At 40.6% G+C, this 17,937-nt stretch overlaps 1 protein-coding gene across 10 annotated transcripts in view; it reads left to right on the top strand.

Moving 5' to 3' along the window:
• The window catches only part of ncor2 (nuclear receptor corepressor 2), an 88,627-nt gene that overhangs the window by 19,294 nt on the left and 51,396 nt on the right, over nucleotides 1-17,937 (top strand). For all 10 annotated transcript variants that reach the window (XM_047341161.1, XM_035165625.2, XM_035165628.2 and 7 more), the window contains exons 3-5: nucleotides 86-198; nucleotides 7,062-7,239; nucleotides 12,366-12,548. In XM_047341161.1, the coding sequence (XP_047197117.1) occupies nucleotides 86-198; nucleotides 7,062-7,239; nucleotides 12,366-12,548 (474 nt within the window). The remainder of the gene's footprint in view (nucleotides 1-85; nucleotides 199-7,061; nucleotides 7,240-12,365; nucleotides 12,549-17,937) is intronic.

Raw genomic sequence — 17,937 nt, 5'->3', positions numbered from 1 at the left:
TTGTTTTTTTTCTAATTCAGGGGGCTTTACATCATTCTTAAAGAGAAGAACCATTGCTGATACTTTTTTTGTCGTTGTGTTCCAGGAAGTGGGAATGGTCGACTACCACTCTCATGCCAGGGACTACGGTTCCCACCTGTCCCAGCCCCATCGCCGTCGGCCATCCTTGCTTTCAGAATTTCAACCTGGGAATGAGAGGTAGGTTCACTATGCTCATATATATTATAGCATATAGATTCCTCATGCTTTTTTACATTACCGACTGTACTGGACACGACGTAATATTTTACAGTGCAAAGTAACACTGACCAAAATCACAACCGGAGGCTGTTAATCATGACTCATTTTTCAAACCTTTGCTCGGTTGTGTAAATTGTGGCTTTGTAGATGTAAGTTGCAACACCAGCTGTTAACCTCTTTCATCTTTTTAATTTAGTTTTTTGCCTGATGGTGCTACAGGCAAAAGCCTCTTCTGAAACTTCTGAGTTTGTTCTGAGGAGTTGAGTAGGCTTGCGACTCTCCTTAGACTCTCTCCGTTCTCTTTGACATGATTCTTGTCTAGGTGATAAAAGAGGTTAGCTGTGTTTCAGACTGTTTTGGGGACGAGTCAGCAGCATGATTTACAAAGTTTGGTGTTCTGCTCCCTCTGTCTTTTTCATACCAAGACATTTAAAGTTTCGTTAAAATGTATATACACCAGACTGATACAATTACTGTAACTTTAACTGGAGAATTGCACCATTACTTTATTATATATCCTATTCAACATCCTTCTCTGCTGATGATGTGATATTTTTAATATCATACATTTTTCAGATACGAGATGCCTGATGTGGTATTCACTGTTCTACTGTAAGCACTCACATGAAAATGTTACTATGGCCCCTTTAATGTGTTTGTCCTTGAGTCTTGATGACTGCGGGACAAAGCAAGCTCATTGGAAGCTTCACGCAGGCTGTATTTTTATGCAGTATTATTCTACTAAAGCCTCTGCCTGTTAACCCTCCCCCAGTGTAAGCCTTATGTAATTGGCTTCCGCAAGTCGTTTCTCTGTAATGTTGTGCTAAACGGCTCTGCAGGGCAATGGAGCTTGCAGAGTTTTGCCATCTTCAAAAGACCAAGAGTAAGTCAGGCAAAGCATTGTATGAATAGTACTCTCTCTCTGGAGACTCAGGTTTTGTACCCACCAAAGTTGTTTATTATTTATATACTCATGCTTTTTTGAGGATGAGTCTTGAGGAGTACTTATTAATAATATATGTGCTAGTCATGAATTTTGCATGAGGATTTGCAGAGGATAAGTCGCAAGAATATTTTTTTTCTCTCCAGCTTAATCTCAGGGCAGATCTTCTTGCATATGTGAAAACATGCAAGGAGAAAAAAATTTGGATTTCAAGAGGTTGATTTTTTACTAGAAGTCTCCTGGCAGATACTTCTTACATGAACAGTACGCTGGCTGCGGAGTGGGGGCTGTCTTTCAAGATGTGTCAAATAATTTGTATGTCTGGAACGCAATGGAGTTGCAGCAGCAGACAGCAGATGGTAGAATGAGTCTGTAGTGGTGTGTGTCGCTGATGCGTGTTGTCTCCGTGTCTCTAAGTATCAATCAAATGGGATTATGGTCTTCAATGTAAGGCACAGAGCTGTGTACCAGGCACTGTTTAATGGTTAGCTTAGCCTAGCACACATTGTGGGAACACTGGGTCATAAACACCACGCTGTTCAGCTGCAATCCACTAGCTCCTGATTTCCTGACACCTTTCATTCAATCACAGCAGCTTTCGCTCTCACTCAGTCACTCTACATAATATCTGTTTCTCCAAGACGGATGCCATGTGCGACATCAACAGCAGAACAGTGGAGTTGTTTTTCACTAGGTAAAACCCCCCCCCCATCAAATCAAAAAAGAAGAGAGTAGCAGTTAGCCCACGTTTCATTGTGGAGACTGAAATAAACCGCTAGTTTGGCTGGTAGGCGTCTGTGGGTGGGGAGGCTTTCAGTTGAATATATCAGGCCTTCAGCATTCCTATAGAGGGCTTAGAATCCAATCTAAAGCCCTTATTCTGCAAGTCTGAATAGTGTAATTCTGGCCTTGGCAATCCTTCAATCTATTCTCCTCTCAAATGCGTGCTTGTCTTTTCATAAGTCTCAGTAATTCTGCACACCACGTCCACATTTATAGAATGCTCGGGGTTGTCCACATTCTGACAGTAAATGTAAGAATAATATAGCCTTGTGCTTTCCTTAAAGAATGGCTTTATCTCTTCTTCAGTGAGACAGATCTATGCACCCTTCCTCTGCTCTGTAACTGTATTGGACTTAAGGTAAGAGGAAAATGTGCCATTTAGTTATTGCTCCAAGTGTACCCTAATTACAGGTCAGAAAACCACAACAGTATAATCATCGGTGAGCCACTGTGCTGGTTGTTTGTTTCATCCTCCTCTTTACTCCAGGCGATATCTCAGTCACTCCGCCTCTTCCCATCTGTCTGAGATCAGCCAGGCTACTTGAAAACGGGAGTGAATACATTTTATTGCAAGAATAACAAGGTAGAGAAACCACTTTTGCTCAGAACCAAGAAGAAACAATAATACCAAATTAGTGTTCACTAGATGTGAATATTGTCATATCGGTTATGAATGAATGTACTAAATGGGTATAAAAGTAGCATGTGTGTTTTGATTATAGGCCTTGATAAGTATACCAGTGCAAAAATGATTCGAACTGTTGTACCTAATTCTTATGCCATTTTATTATGACTTATGGTTTTAGTAAGGTTTTTTAAATTAATGTATTGCTGTTTTACAAGGTTCTATTTCTTTGTATACTTAGTTGTCGTTATTATTAGTTTTTGTACGTTATTTCCACACATGCATTTTTTGGGGTCATTTTTTATTATTTCTAAATGACAACGGACCTAGCCACATACAAGGTTGTGGTTTCCAACTCTTCCTTATGCAATACATTTTAATAATTGTTGTTATTGTTTTATTGCCCAGCCCTACTTTATAATTTATCAGACAAATAGTTTTTCAGAAAACCGCTCTCAGTAATTCATGTATCCTTGATTTGAATGTGATTTTTTTTTTTGTGTTTACCATGTGAACACAGGTGGTGGACTCCATCTACTGTCCCTTCCCTCCTCTGCCCTTTATCAGTTTCAGTCGTCCAAGCTGTGGTGCAGTTAGCCTTGCTCCACTCTCCCTGTTAGCTGTCCCTGCCCCGCTCACAGCTGTGCTGAGCTGCTCCTCTGGGGAGCGAAAGAGAGATTGGCAGCCGATGCACTTTCACTGTAACAGGCGTCTATCAGCACACAAGATCCCCGTTCTTGTCGTAATGGGGCCCAAGCCAGTAAGATAGCGATGGAGCTGTTGTGGACAGTTGTGTTGTGTGTTTTGTTGCCCCCTACCCTCTCCTCCCCACACGCTCCACCCCCCCTCTACCTCTACACACATCTCTTTCTCTCATCCTCCAGACAAATCCTCCCCGGGGATCAGCTTATTCTGCACGCTCACAAGAGGGAGAGGAGAAAGAAAGAGGGAGAAAAGGGTGGGGGTGGGGATGGAGGGTGGGCTGGAGCTTGATGATGTGATTATGTAAGTGCCAGGCCTCTATGGAGATGAGGAAGTGTGTGACTGAATGAGTCAGAAAAATGTGTTCCGGGAGGGGGCCGTTACACACCAGCTTGATATCAATTTTGGCCCTCTCTTTTTTGAGGTACTATTCAGGCAATTGCACAGATAAACATCCACAATCAGTTTCTGTCCTTGACACCCCACGGCACTGTTCAACATGCAGAATCTGTCTCGCATGTTACATAACTGAACTGACTTATCGCGCCCTTGTGAAAACCTCTGGTGTAGTCAGAGGATGGTCTCCATTGTTACGCCACCCCACCAGAACCCTGCGAGACAGGGACAGGCTCCATGTTCTCTGGCACATGGAAAAACCACACACTAGGCCATTGTGGGCCCGGACCAGCAATTATGGTTGTGTTTTCCCTCTTCTCTTAAGAAGCCACTTCCATTTTGACACTGGCAGCGAAGTCGCTGACATTCTGGCATCTGCCTCCAGGGCAAACAGGAGAAAACGCTTCTCTTAGAAAGAACAGGGAGCCATTTACAAGTGGGCTAATAAAATTTCCCACATCTAAGTAGCGGGTGCAGTTAACATTCGGAAGCTATCATTTGCCTACACACTAAGAGCCTGCTCTGTTGGTGTACTCCAGCTTGTTGCTGGGTATTCCCCCCGAATGTACGAATAGGGCTGGGCAATACGGGCAAAAGTTATATCAAGATAAAAATGTTTATGTCAGTGGGGATCAAAAATATTCAAAATAAATCTTACATTCTTATTTCTTTGAAGTTGATAAACAAAATCTGCTCCCGAGTGAAGGTTATAGTTTTAAACTCCTTTATGAGCATTGAATGACAGACAATTAACAGTGTTTCCCACAGATTTAGTGCAATCTATGGCCGTAACTGGGGTGCAAGTGCACAAAATTAGCTCTCTCGCACAACGGATTCAGGATGACAGGTACACAGACTAAAGTGTGAAAGAGAAGTTCTCGCATGAGGGAGAAAATGGCATTTTATGCCACTTGTTGATATGTGTACAATTGCAGCTAAAACTATAAGCTCTGACTGCATTGACAATAAAAACATGTTTTGGACTGGAGCACGAGTGATCATGCCAAAAACATTTGGTTCATTAAAATATAGGGCTGGGGCGACGCATCGCCATCATCGATTACGTTAATACGTCCACTTGCGAAACTTGCGTCTATTTGTCGTATGGAAGGTGGCTGCGCACAGCCAAAGCATGGACTCACCTGAAGAGTAAGCTGAAGCGAAAAAAATCGCCCTAGATACACGTTCATCCTACCAAAAGGCAGACCGCGGTCAGAACCGGACCCTGACTCCGCTCTATACAGACGCTGTTTTTAGATTGTGACAGAACGATTCTATTTTAACATTCTCATACCGTAGTCTTATTTTAACCTGCACAACTTTTTCCGAGTTTACTTCTCTCACTGAACAATAGAAAGTGGGGAAAAAAGAGAAAAGTGTTAAAGCTTTTTAGTTGTGTAATTTAGTTATTTATTAAGAAGACAATAGGAAACACTAACATCTACATCTACATCTCTTTATTTATTTTTTTCTAAAATTCCGCACTTTATTTTAAGATGCCTTTTTCAAACGCTCTTTATTTTGTTTTTAAATGCAAACCTTATTTTACTCGAAATGAGAAAATAACATTTATTATTTTATTATTAGAGTACCCTCCACTGCAGTGTGGAAATTAATTAAAAACATTGTTGAAATACTATTAAATTGTACTTTCTTTATTTTATTTGACTTAATACAGACATTGATACAACTACTAGGTTACTTCAAGAAATGTTTTTGATAGACTGCTAAACTTGATTTGCACAAATTTTATTTTGGAGAGATATGGGACTGTAAAAGGCAGATTAGCTGTTTTAGCTAGAAGATTTAGCTAGGCAGATTGTGTTTTTTTTTGTTGTGGATTAATGCTTTGCAGTGCATTTTTTGTTTTTTGTCAGATTTTCTTTGCATTTAAGAGCAGATTATTAAATAAATATAAATGACACATTTGTTTTAATAAAATGTTTGATCAATTCATTATTTTATGAGTAATAAAAAAAATAATCTTTAGTTTAATAGATACAAAAATAATCAATAGGTGCAGCCCTATTACAAAACTATGGCAGGAAAAATACAAATATGGTGGGCCACCACACTCAGTCAGTTATGTTTCACCTTCTCACTGTGCATGCACAATGCATATATATAGATATATCTATATAGATCTATATCTATATATATATTGTACTTTTGTTTTTCATCATTTTTTATTAAAATAAAATACGAGCACCCTCTCTGCTTCCCTCTCTTCCAGTATAATTGTTGGCAATCCCTGCCATCTACATCAGTTCTACTTTTAGGCTGCTGTATGGGGAGTGTCATAGCTTAACACATAGTTAAGCTATGACAAGCTATGTCATAGCGTAACACCTTTTAGCTTTGTGTGTGTGGCCTTTGACCACCGAGCATTGCCTGCAAGGCCACACACAAGAGCAGCTCTTCCATATGCTGTGATATTTAAAACTATTAGATGGTAGTGTTACAGTGAGTCATTTTTTCCAGTTTTCTTGCTTCCCTTTCTTTCCACTTTGCGCTATTCAATAACCCATTACATGTGCCCAATTTGCAGAAAAATAGTCTTCAGTGATTACTTTATGATGATGATGATATTTTTAACCAAAGCAAGCCAGCTGGCGTTGGTGTGTAGCCTTTAACACAACAGTAAAGATTTAGGTCAGGGTGATCTCAGGCTCTAGCAGTCATTTTGTGCTTTTGTGCAAATGTGTCTTTGTGTAGTTCAATGTATCATATATGAATAGGATTTAAATTGAACACAGTGTTCACACAAAACCAGCACCAAGGCTCATCTCTTGCTCAGAAGATCAGTATTGTCTAAATGTTACTGATGTCTTCACACCTCATATTATTTAACCTGGGGTATCAGTTTGATTTGACACATAACACCTTATTGATTCTTTTTATGTCTTTTGCCCATTTATTTGATTGATTTTCTCAGTCTGTTTGATCCACATTTCACTTGAGTGCTTGTCCTGCTACTGAGGTCTAGTCCAAAATTTTTGGCAAACGGTCACAGCAGTCAAATTTCCAAACTTCACACATGGTCCTTATCTTTCAATAGGTTTTCATTTGGACTAGTCTCTCATCCAACAGAATCAGATTTGGCTACATTTTCATTAGTTTTAACTGGAATTACTTTACCTTAGCATCAGTTATACCCTAGTTTTACTTTAATTTTAGCTGAAGAGTAGATACAGTATAGTATATATGTTATATACAATATAGCCTAGCTAACATATAGCCCTGCCAACATTTGTGCGCTAACACACCTACAGTTAGTTAACATGTATGACTATTGGAAGAACCATATAAATAACTGCAGTAGCTTTCTCTACTTTTCTCTAATCTGAGACATTTGTATTTTTTCTGTTGCAGAGGACAAGAGCAGCATATCCGCTATGAACACATATACCTGCAAGATCCCAGCGCCCACTCAGAGTTGGAGTATGTGGAAGTCAAAAGGCCTCGTCTAGACATGGGACCCGACTCTATGATGAGAAGCTCGTCCCACCGGCAACCAATGCCTCTGGGGGGGTCAGAGGACATGGCAAAGGTCAGTAGAACATTTGAACAGTTTGAGATATTTTCGTTCAAGATGGTCAACAAGAAAATGACAAAACCCTAACTATAGAGTAAGAAAATTGATTTGTTCAAATATATTTTAATTAACAAAGTTGTCTTATCATAATAATTAAATAAAAAAAATGTAAATCCTAGTAATGCACTAGTGTTTTATAAGTGCCTCAAGGGGATACACATGCACAGGAAGATTTTTGAAAAAAGCTGTGACTGTATTCTCGAGATCCTGTGTTTTTCTTTTTTGGCTGAATCCCACCGGGCTCCCTCAGAGTCAAAGAGGATGCTATTAAAGATGCTGCACCAGAAGTCATAAAGGAGATTCTGTATCATAGGAGCTGGTGCTCTGTTCGCAGCAGTGGGAAGACTAAGGGAGTTGTGAAACAGCAATTTATAAATAATGGAGCTGACCTAGATTTCAAAAGACAGAGGAAGAAAGTGTGTGAACTGCACAGCAAAACGACTTGCTCGCAGTGTAGATCTGCTGGTGGGGAGGTGTTCCTGACATTGCACAGAGTGCTTTAGACTGCCAGGGGAGGCAGGCAGCCAAAGAGTGGTAAATAGATACAGCAATAACAGAGGGTACAGGGAAAAAAACACTTACTTCTAAGCTAGCAGGCAAATTTTCAGGAATGCCAGTAATTCCCCTCAGAGCAGCGAGGACTGTACTAAACCCATTATATAAGTCATGTCAGATGCAATCACTGCATGGAACAAGTGCACCCAATGATAGTGGGACAGAGGGGGAGATGCAACTGAAAAAGAGGCAAAGGGCGATTGTAGAGAGGCACAGATAAAGGGGGGAAAAGACAGGGAGGGACAAAGAAACAAAGAGCAACAAGAGAAGAGTGAGTAGGCTAGTAGTATTAGACAAAGCTGAGGCTTGCATCATGACTCACATGGACAGTGAGTCAGGGGAGGACAAAAGCTACTGTATGCCCTAGTATACCACAGTCATGGTTAAAAAAGCGAATGAGAAGAAGAGACTTTACAAGTGTATTCACAAAATTTCCATGCATGTCATATTTGCCATATATGGTTTAAAGAGTGAGCAGTGTCGTTGTTCTTGGAATATTTATGCTAGTGAGAAAAAACTACAAGTGACAAACTACAGCAAAACAGTAACAATGGTCAAATGTGCAGATATGGCCTTTCTGAAAGAGTAAATTAGTGATCAGGTGGTCTGATGTGTCCAATATTTGGTTGTCACAGATATTTTGGTATCAGCGTGTATGTAGGTAACAGGTTAGTTGACTTTGTTTTGCAGCGCTGTCACCTGAGTCATGATTGATCAGACCCAATCAGGAAGCTCATGTGGGCGGCTGCTTCATTGTTTCCAATGTCTCCATTCCTGCACATCCAGACTAAAACACAACCCCAGAGTTTTCAAACTAAAACAGGGCCAGAAGTGTTACAAAAGTGTTGCAGGCTCAAAAACTCTGGAATGGGTACATGTCTGGTGTAAGCGTAGAAAAGGAATGTGTTATAAAGCTAAATAATTTATGTAACCACGATAGAAGTGGCAGTTGTCCACATTCAGGGGAGCGTTGGCATAGGAACAATGTACAAACAGGGTAGTGGCAACATAAGTCTGAAAAGTTGCTGATGAGATTTCAAGTTCACAGCAAAGATGCCCACACAACTTACTATTCTAAGTTTCTTGCATTTTAAATATATTGATTTAGCCTTGAATGTCAACTTTGTTTGGACGTTAGAGCCTTTTACTCCATATTGCATTTTTTTAGTGCTCTTGTTTAGTTTCCCTTTTTGTAATGATATTCAACTGAGAGATCTAAGGAACTCTTACTTCAGCCTCAGTTTTAGTTGCTTAGTGCACCTGCTGCAGTGGACTTTACTGTCGCACTCCATGTCGCACTCCAAGCCAGTGCGACATCTACTATATAGGATGTCGAAAACAGGATGTTTATATTTACATGTTGTCTAGAACACAACCATTTTAAGACTACGTGAGCGATCTTATAGGCTGGTGCTGAGTAAACAGAACAGACCTACACAGACACATTATAACCCCAAGAGCTAATAAAAAACATAACATGATGCATGCACAGCCGGAGACATCATGCAGTGGAATGTTTCTAAATGTGCCAGGGTTTTCGAGGTCATATAAGCTATAAGCTGTGCCGGGCCAAGGGCTTAACTGTTGGCCTGTGACCTTCTCGCACGATGTCACTGGTGTAGTTGATGTTAATTTGCTGCTGCACTGTTATCACAATCAGAGGACGGTGTAGGGCACAAGACCAGGTGGAAAACTGAAGTCTCAGACAGCGTAGTCTAATTTTCACTTGATAGTTTTGTACCAAACATGTTGTGTAATAACATTACCATGAATTAATTCCCTGAGAGACATGTCTGGCATGCTGAGCTGTAACACAGGATAAGAAGAGTGGTGCTTTGACAATATCATGCCATTCAATAACCCGGTCTCTTTTTTTCCTTTTTTTTGTGTTGATTTTTTTTGTGACTAAATGGCTTTGGCAGTGTTGTGGTTCTTCATCTACGACAGCCCTCAAACATCCTCTGGCATTGACCTTTTCCAATCACTGCAGGTCTACAGGGATGTAACGCAGCCTGCCTAGTCCAGATTAGTCCATTTACATAACCCTCATTTCAGATGTTTAAAAATAACACAAAACAAACCCCAAGCAGGCTCACACATGTAGTCATTTATGGAGGATGTAATTGTAGAATCATGGTCACATACAGAACATACATAAAACAGGAACATACACACTGAAACATGGGTCACACTGCTGCAGAGCAAGTGGGCCTCTCCTGCCATTTATGTGTGTTGTTGTTACATAAAGTGCTGCATGTAATGGTAACAATTTCCAGTCTTACTTTGCACATGAATGGATCACTGCGAATCGGCTTAAAGCATGAAGGCAATTTATGTATTGAGCTTTCTAAGCCAGCACATTTGAATGTGTATATGAACCAGAACATGACAGAGCTCATCAAACTGTGTGGGAGACAGCAGGTGGCTAAACTCAAAATCATTTACATGTGTGGAAAACAGGAATCAAAAGTTAGAAAAAGACAAAGTCTTGCATGGGATTTGATAGCAGACGACTATGCAGGTGACCTCTCCTTTCCATGGCTAACTACAGACCATACTTTGTTTGTTGTTGATGACTTGTCTAGTCCGATGAATCCCAGTGTTTGGGCAGCTTTTAATACATCAATAAACAATGTAATGGACTAGTTTAATCTCAAAGCTAATTTACTTTACTTTGAGTTACTTTCAACCACATGATGCCCTCTGAAGCACAAAAATCATCCCAGATATGAGTTCAGTTGAAATTAAATGAATAACCTGGTCAATCTTCATTTAGATCCTAAACATTTAGCCCATTGGATCAACAGGTTAGCAATCTTGGAGCCCATCGGCTATCGTCTTATGACCAATTAGCCTCTTGGGGCAGCGGTCAGTATTTTGGCCTTTCTGGTGTAGACAGCCGATATTCAGCGGCTGTGGCTGAGGGGGTAGAGTGGTTGTCCTCCAACCAGAAGGTCGGCGGTTCAATCCTCAGTCATCTGCATGCTGAACCCCTAAATGGCCCCTCATAGATGTTGAATACACAAATTGTAAGTCGATTTGGATAAAAGCGTCCGCCAAATGACATGTAATGTGATGTCATATTCGGGATAAAACAGCCATCCATTCACCGTACACTGTTTTCAGTACGATGACTCCACACGAGTCAAATGTTTTTCTTCACAAAACACAAACTTTACTTTTTGTAGGTGTTTTAGGTCCAGACCACATTTTGGCTAATCTCTATGAACAGCTATCTGCATATGAATGCAGGTGAATTAAATATCCGATTAGATAGCTGATGCATTTCGCTCAAAGTGTTCCACCTCTTTTGCTCTCCACACGAACTGTTCACCTGTGGGCAATCAAAGTCTGCTCTAACCTGAGTGGTCAAACTAGACATGAAAACCAGAAGGCTGCAGACCCCATAATATTGTCCCTCGCCTACTGATACTGCATAATCACATGCTTGGCTAGGGTGCAAAAGTCTGTTTAGCGACTAAATCGTAACTTATACAGTCTACCGAATCTGACTGAAAAGGTTACTTTACTTTCTGATCCAATGAAGTAAAGTAAAACATCAGATCTATATGGACAAGTAAGGAGAAAGTACTGTTTAAGTTATAAATGAAATTACATCACTTTATCCACAGTTTTGTTTGTTTGAGGTTTGACTAGGCTTGATCCTCTGTAGTTGTTTATCGGCACCTGCCTGGAAAATTCCTGCTGAATGACAGTGCACAGAGAGAACACCGACTTAGGAGTACTGTACTCGAAAGATCAGTTGTTGAATGAATGAATTACTTCTCTGTTCTCTTTTATTAGTACAGCTGCTCATTTGATAAGCCACACTGTGTACTGCTTGACTGACAGACACACACCAATTTCAATTTCCTACCAGAAGGCATGGCTAATAAGCACCTGCTGAATATGATCAACGCACACTTGACACCACCCTTAAGATTTTGCCTCTACACCCTGAGAGTATTTCACATTTCAAAAAAAGTCTCCAAAGCAGAGCCACCTGCCAGTGTTCTGGTGCATAATCTAAGCCAAGGGAGGCTGTGACCTCATATTCATTAGTGTGGTCTAGTGACACTGAGACGCTGGCTTTCATTACCCAGAGGACTTAATTACTGGTGTGTGTTACCTTCCCAAATGGATACACAGACTTTGTTTGGATGATTTCATACGGAGTAATTTTCATTCAGGAAGACAGGAAAGAGAAGAAATGGAAGTGTGAAAGTCCATTCTTCTGACACATTCAAGATATATCAAGAAGGTCTTTATGCTCTGTAGGATGTAAGACACCTTATATTGACTTGTTATCTGCAATCACTTCAATCCAAACCTTATGTAGACTTGTCCTACCATGTTACCATTTCTTTTAGAAATATTCTTCTGTCCTCTCCCTTTGATTTAAATGAACTAAATGTATTGTGTTTGACTCTTTCTAGAATATAAGATTGAAAAATACTGTGGACGATAATATAATATAACATTTTAACATCAAAACATGTAACATTTTCTCTGTTGGTCATCCGTAGGAGCGTGGAGGTGCCATGGGGAAGCTGGAACCCATCTCCCCCGTGAGCCCAGTCCACATGGACCCTGACTTGGATCTTGTGCCGGCTCGCTTCTCTAAGGAGGAGCTCATCCAGAACATGGATCGCGTGGACAGGGAGATCACTATGGTGGAGCAGCAGATCAGCAAACTGCGCAAGAAACAGGTCAGCACACCTCTGAAATTAGATTTTAGATTATAATGGCTTGGTTTGGGTTTAGAGATTGGGTTTTTAGCAGACTGAAATTTGCCTGTTCTGTCTAGCACTTTAATTTTTGTTGTGGAATCTCATCCAGTTCTGCCATGAACACCTTTTGCGTTAAAAGAGATTTATATTTCTGCCTCATGGTGGGTATACAGTATGGAGTTTTTGGCTGTCCTAGACCAGGGGTCGGCAACCTTTACTATCAAAAGAGCCGTTTTGCCTCCTCTTCCTTCAAATAGAATTTGTCTGGAGCCGCAAAACATATTTGATAAAACAGCTTATAAAGTTTTATATAAAGTTATGCTCAGAGTTGTGTTAGTTCACACTTAAAATGAACTAGTTCAAAGTTCAGTTCATGCAGATGAAAATGAACTAGTTCACATTCATAGTAAATTTTTTTAAATTTTCAACTAAGTTCACGATTCCAAAACTGAACCCCGGGGGCCTGTGTGTGCGCTGTCTGGGAGCACACACGCACACTCTCGCTTCTGGTATTTCACATGATGGCCTGATACGATGACGATTTAAAAAATGAACGTAAACGTTCATCATATGAAAACTGATTTGAACGCCGTTCATTGAACGCAGCACTGTACAGGGAGCCACTGCAGAGGGGCTGAAGAACCGCATGCGGCTCCGGAGCTGCATGCGGCTCCAGAGCCGCGGGTTGCCGACCCCTGTCCTAGACCATAGATGGCCAACATAAAAGAAATGTGGCGATATGTTTTGGTCTTGTGTCGCATTGTGAGAGAGGTTCAAAGATGCCCATTGCCACAGTCTTGTGACTGAAGATAGCTTGTGAAAACAATTTTTAGACCATCAGAAATTTAGGGGAAACATCTCACAATGTGTCTGTTGCTACGACCTACGTCTATTAACCAACATATATGAATGCAGCATGAAATGTTGCATTGATAACAAGACACTGGCGCCAATCTTATATAGAGACTTGAGCCTACAATGAATCAGGTGATCACATCATACAGTCAACATGCATCAACTCAATGTTGTACCCGTTTATTTACAATGTTGCAAATTGAGGTTTGAATAAAGTTGATTGTTGATATGTCACAGTTTGTAGGCACATTACGAGTAGTTATATTGTTATAGCACAACTACAACACTTGATCGATGTTTTAGAGGGAACATTTGGACCAGAGATATTTTTGGAAACTAGATTATGTAAAACAAATTTGTCTAAATCCTGAAAAGAGAACAAATAATGAGCCATAAAACCGGAGATTATCTTTTCATTCTTCCGTCACCTTATCAGAAGAATGTGAAAAAAAATGAATTTTGCAGTGAATGTAGAATGCAAAACAACTTCTAGGAAGGTGCGTACAGCTTGGCATACAGTTGAGTGTGACCCACCCTTTTTGAAGTGTTTCGTAGGGGAGTTTCAGGCACTTAGAAGTTATTTGTGCACAACCCATAAGACAATATGATAGGTGACAGTGTGATGTAATTCATGTGCATTCTGCACATATTTTTAGCAGGCATGCAGACATGACTTAAACCACTACCAGGTAAATAAGTAGTTATTCTTCATGCCTATGGAAGAGCTGGTCAGTGCTGGCATCTTTGTCATTTTTTTTTATAGTCTCAGCGTTTCAATTGTTTGATATGTTCATGTGCAGTGTTCCAGTGTTCCCTGCCAGGCTACAGTTGGCATTGGTGCAGTAAAGTCTTGAAACAGAATTTGACGTTATAATCGCTGCATTCAAGCTTGAAGCTGTTTGTTGCTCACTGTACCACAATTCTATACACACACTCTTCCAGAAAGCTGCATTCCCTCTTTTCTCCTCTTCTCTGCAGCTTTTTATTTAAGAGAAAAGTAGGTTAAAAATATATAAGGCTATAAATAACTGCTTGCCCAGGGGGAGGAGGAGGATTATGATGGAATTTTTCTTTTGACTGCTAAACCACTCGTATCCCTGCCACACTGTCTCCTTGTTGGCAGACTGCCATGTTTACTGGAGAAACTGTATGGTTGAGCTCACTCACACAGGCCCCTCCTGCACCATGGATGCCATTACATCGTTCATTACATTTAATTATGAAGAAAAAAAACATGTAACATTAGGGTAATGTATTGATGAAAGATGCATGCATTGTTTTTTTAATTAATTTCTGGTCTCATTGATGCCTTTTATCTAAATGGTTGGACTATTTTTCTATACTATTTACACCACAGCAGCTTGGGGTAGCACTGGTTTCACAGACTGACGGCTCAGAGATTCACTGCCCATTGATTTGATGAGCTCAAAGTCCTGATTATAATAAGCTTTAACATCGTTGTAGGAGATGTGCGCTAAAAATAATGATTAGGCATAAGCTCGATTAGTTTGCCTCGCATTCGATTAACTTCCTTTTCCAAGATAACCTGAAGAAGCTACAGCTAATACAATATGCAGATAGCATCATTACACCTGCTGAAATAGATGGGTGTTGAATAAAAGTAAGAAGCCTCCTACCTGAATGTCTTTTACATTGCTCTTTATTAATGATAATATTTCTAGGTGTTTTTGCCTAATTGCAAAAAGAACCAAAATAAGATCAGATGCCATCCTTGGGGTTGAAACTGCTGAATAATTGAGAAGATTCTCTGCTACTTCAAAGCATAAATCAAGTGTTTTTTATAGATATTATTTTACAGTTCTACTCCGTTCAAGCATTAAAACATCTGGAGTAATTAAGTGGCATGGTAAAACTTATTTAAAGAGTTGTGGCAGAGTTGGTGGACGGGCGGGGGGTTAGGGCTTAGGTTACCACCAGCCTGTATCATGTCAGCCAAGCTCAGGATGGCTGGTTTATTTTATTTTACTCTGTGGTGGGTTTGGAAAGGGAAGGGGGTCTCTATGGGAATGTCTGTGTTTCCCTCACCAGATGCTTATCCAGGCCTATCATGGCACACGATGATCCATCTTGCTCTGCTCTCATGTGGAGCCTCTAGAGGCTTTCTTTTCCCTCTCTGAAGCCCCTGACTGGAGATGAGCGGGCGGGAGGGAGTAGGGGGCTGTCTTAACTGTAGATCAGCAAAACACACACCAGCGACACTAGGCCCGGGCCTCTAGACAGCTAGTTACAGATGGATACTTCCGTGTCCAACGTACAGCCTGCACAACACAGAGACTGTATTTTCAGGCGAAACATAGTGTCAAACATCACTTAAAATTTGTACTATGTCGGCTTGAGTTAGTACGTTTATTTTGATATAGTTTTGTACCATTTTTAAACTTTTTAAACTGCAGTTGCTTAAAGTGGTTACACTATATGTACATTTTCCCCATTGCTACATGGCTGACATCAGAACTAACAGCTGTTTACTTACCAATCTAGCTGAAATATTGCGAGTGGACAATTTCGCTATCCATAAAACATTCACTAAAATCATGTGTTAACCAAAATGCTCAACGCAGCGGGAGGGTTCTCCTCTCAGGCGTGTTCGTAACAGCAACAAATCCTCCGCAGGATTCAGGAAAAGGGTGGTGCAGCAGGCGGAGGCAGGACGTAACGTATGAATTCTGCTGCAGAGATCACATGTTTTTGTTTACATCACACCAACACCGGCTGTTATCACCACAAACTCTATTGACATCTTTGTCAGTTTCATCTGTGTGGGGCTCCACTCTTTCATCCGGAGATTCTTTCTGTTTTAATTAAAAAACATTTTTTTAGCATTTGTCATGTGTTAGAAGTGTCATCAACACACCCACACGCTCGTGTTGAATCCTGCGGAGGATCTAATGACTTCTTTACAACTGTATGTGTTGAAGGTGCCGCTCTCTGAGTCACGTTAGAAAATTCCATGTATAAATAATTTAGATGTTAAAATACTTTTTGTCTCATTATCGCCTGCCATTATCACAGGCGGAAAGAAGTTGCTACGTCCACATGCTGCTTATTGACACAGTTAGGTGTGGTGTGATTAATGATGCCGACGGGTCCAATTATGGCTTCTCATTATGTGGATAGACAGTGCGGTCAGACAGTCGTAACTCTCCCTTGCTTATTGCTTGCATTTAGACTTGGCTTCTTCTGATACGTCAACAAGTGATTCTGCTCCTCTGCTCTTCACTTATCACTCACATGTAGAACTGATGTTTATATTTCCGGATAAACGGGGCGTCGCTTCTTCTGAAACAATGAAGAGAAAACACCACGTTGCGTCATAATCTGCGGTTGAACTTCTCTTCTGTCCACAGGAATGTGCGTGTGTGTTTGTGTGCGCTCGTCACTGTTAGTTCTCAATCACTGGTGTTGGATCACAACCCTGATGTCCTGGCTCTGCGCGTCACATTATGTCTTGTGTTGTTTGGCAGGTGAACTGTGTGCGCACAAAATGTTGGACTTTTTTTCAATTCTACTTGTAAACTCTCGAGCGAATCAAACAAGCACAAAGTAAACTTCAGTACAGTTCAGATCCTAATAACTTCTGATTAGAGGTGGTGTTCGTTGTTAACGTGTAAAGTCAGCAGCGGAGTGAGGAGGGAGGACATACGGCAGGGTGATATGGCAGGGTACAAGGTACCCGGGCTACTGCTATAAAAATGAATTTAGCGGAAACCCGACAGTTCGTGACTGCACACATTTAAATGTCGGTTTCTATACATTTTCGGTTAATTTCCCAGCTCTAGATTCTATGTACTATTCAGCTTCTTCATGACAGTTAAACCAGCTTGAAAGGATGACTGATGGACAGATACGCACTAATTTAACTGTTGGGAGTTAAACATCTTAGTTGAAAGGTCTCAATCATGCTCCTTATAACTTTCTTTGGCACCCCCCCTAAATTCTTACCTAATAACCCATTAGCGATAGTAGGTACTTCAAGAAACTAAATTAGGAAAAAAATGTAAGCCAAACATATTTTCGTTTTGTGAGATGAACAAACTGGTACTTGCCATGAGTAGTCTGGTACAACCACAGGCTGTACTCAGATTAACCATTCATGAGTGACCATTCAATAACTTCTCTCTTACCTGCCTCTTTCACTTCTCCCACTTTGTTCCTCTCTTCTTCTTCCCTTCTCACCATCTGTAATTTGCCTGGCTGCAGAGTTTTAGATACACAAATTCTAATAGATTTGGTTGTTCATCCCTCTCGTTACAGCCCTAACCCTAACCCTTCCAGGCAGCATCATGCTCACGTTTAACCTGCATCCTATAATATTCCTACATCCTCTAGCTCTCTTCAGAAACTCTGATAACAGTGGTACTGGCATCATGGGTTTCCCAGGCAACTCCACTGAGGTTGACTCATATTTCAGGACAAAGCCACTTAGAGGCTCCCCAAACACAATTGAATATGATTTCTGAATGAATATTTTGGAGTTATTTAAAACCGTTCT

Source organism: Hippoglossus stenolepis, chromosome 9 (assembly GCF_022539355.2).
Source record: "Hippoglossus stenolepis isolate QCI-W04-F060 chromosome 9, HSTE1.2, whole genome shotgun sequence".
Classification (NCBI taxonomy): Eukaryota; Metazoa; Chordata; class Actinopteri; order Pleuronectiformes; family Pleuronectidae; genus Hippoglossus; species Hippoglossus stenolepis.
This window is presented reverse-complemented; position numbering and strand designations above follow the sequence as displayed.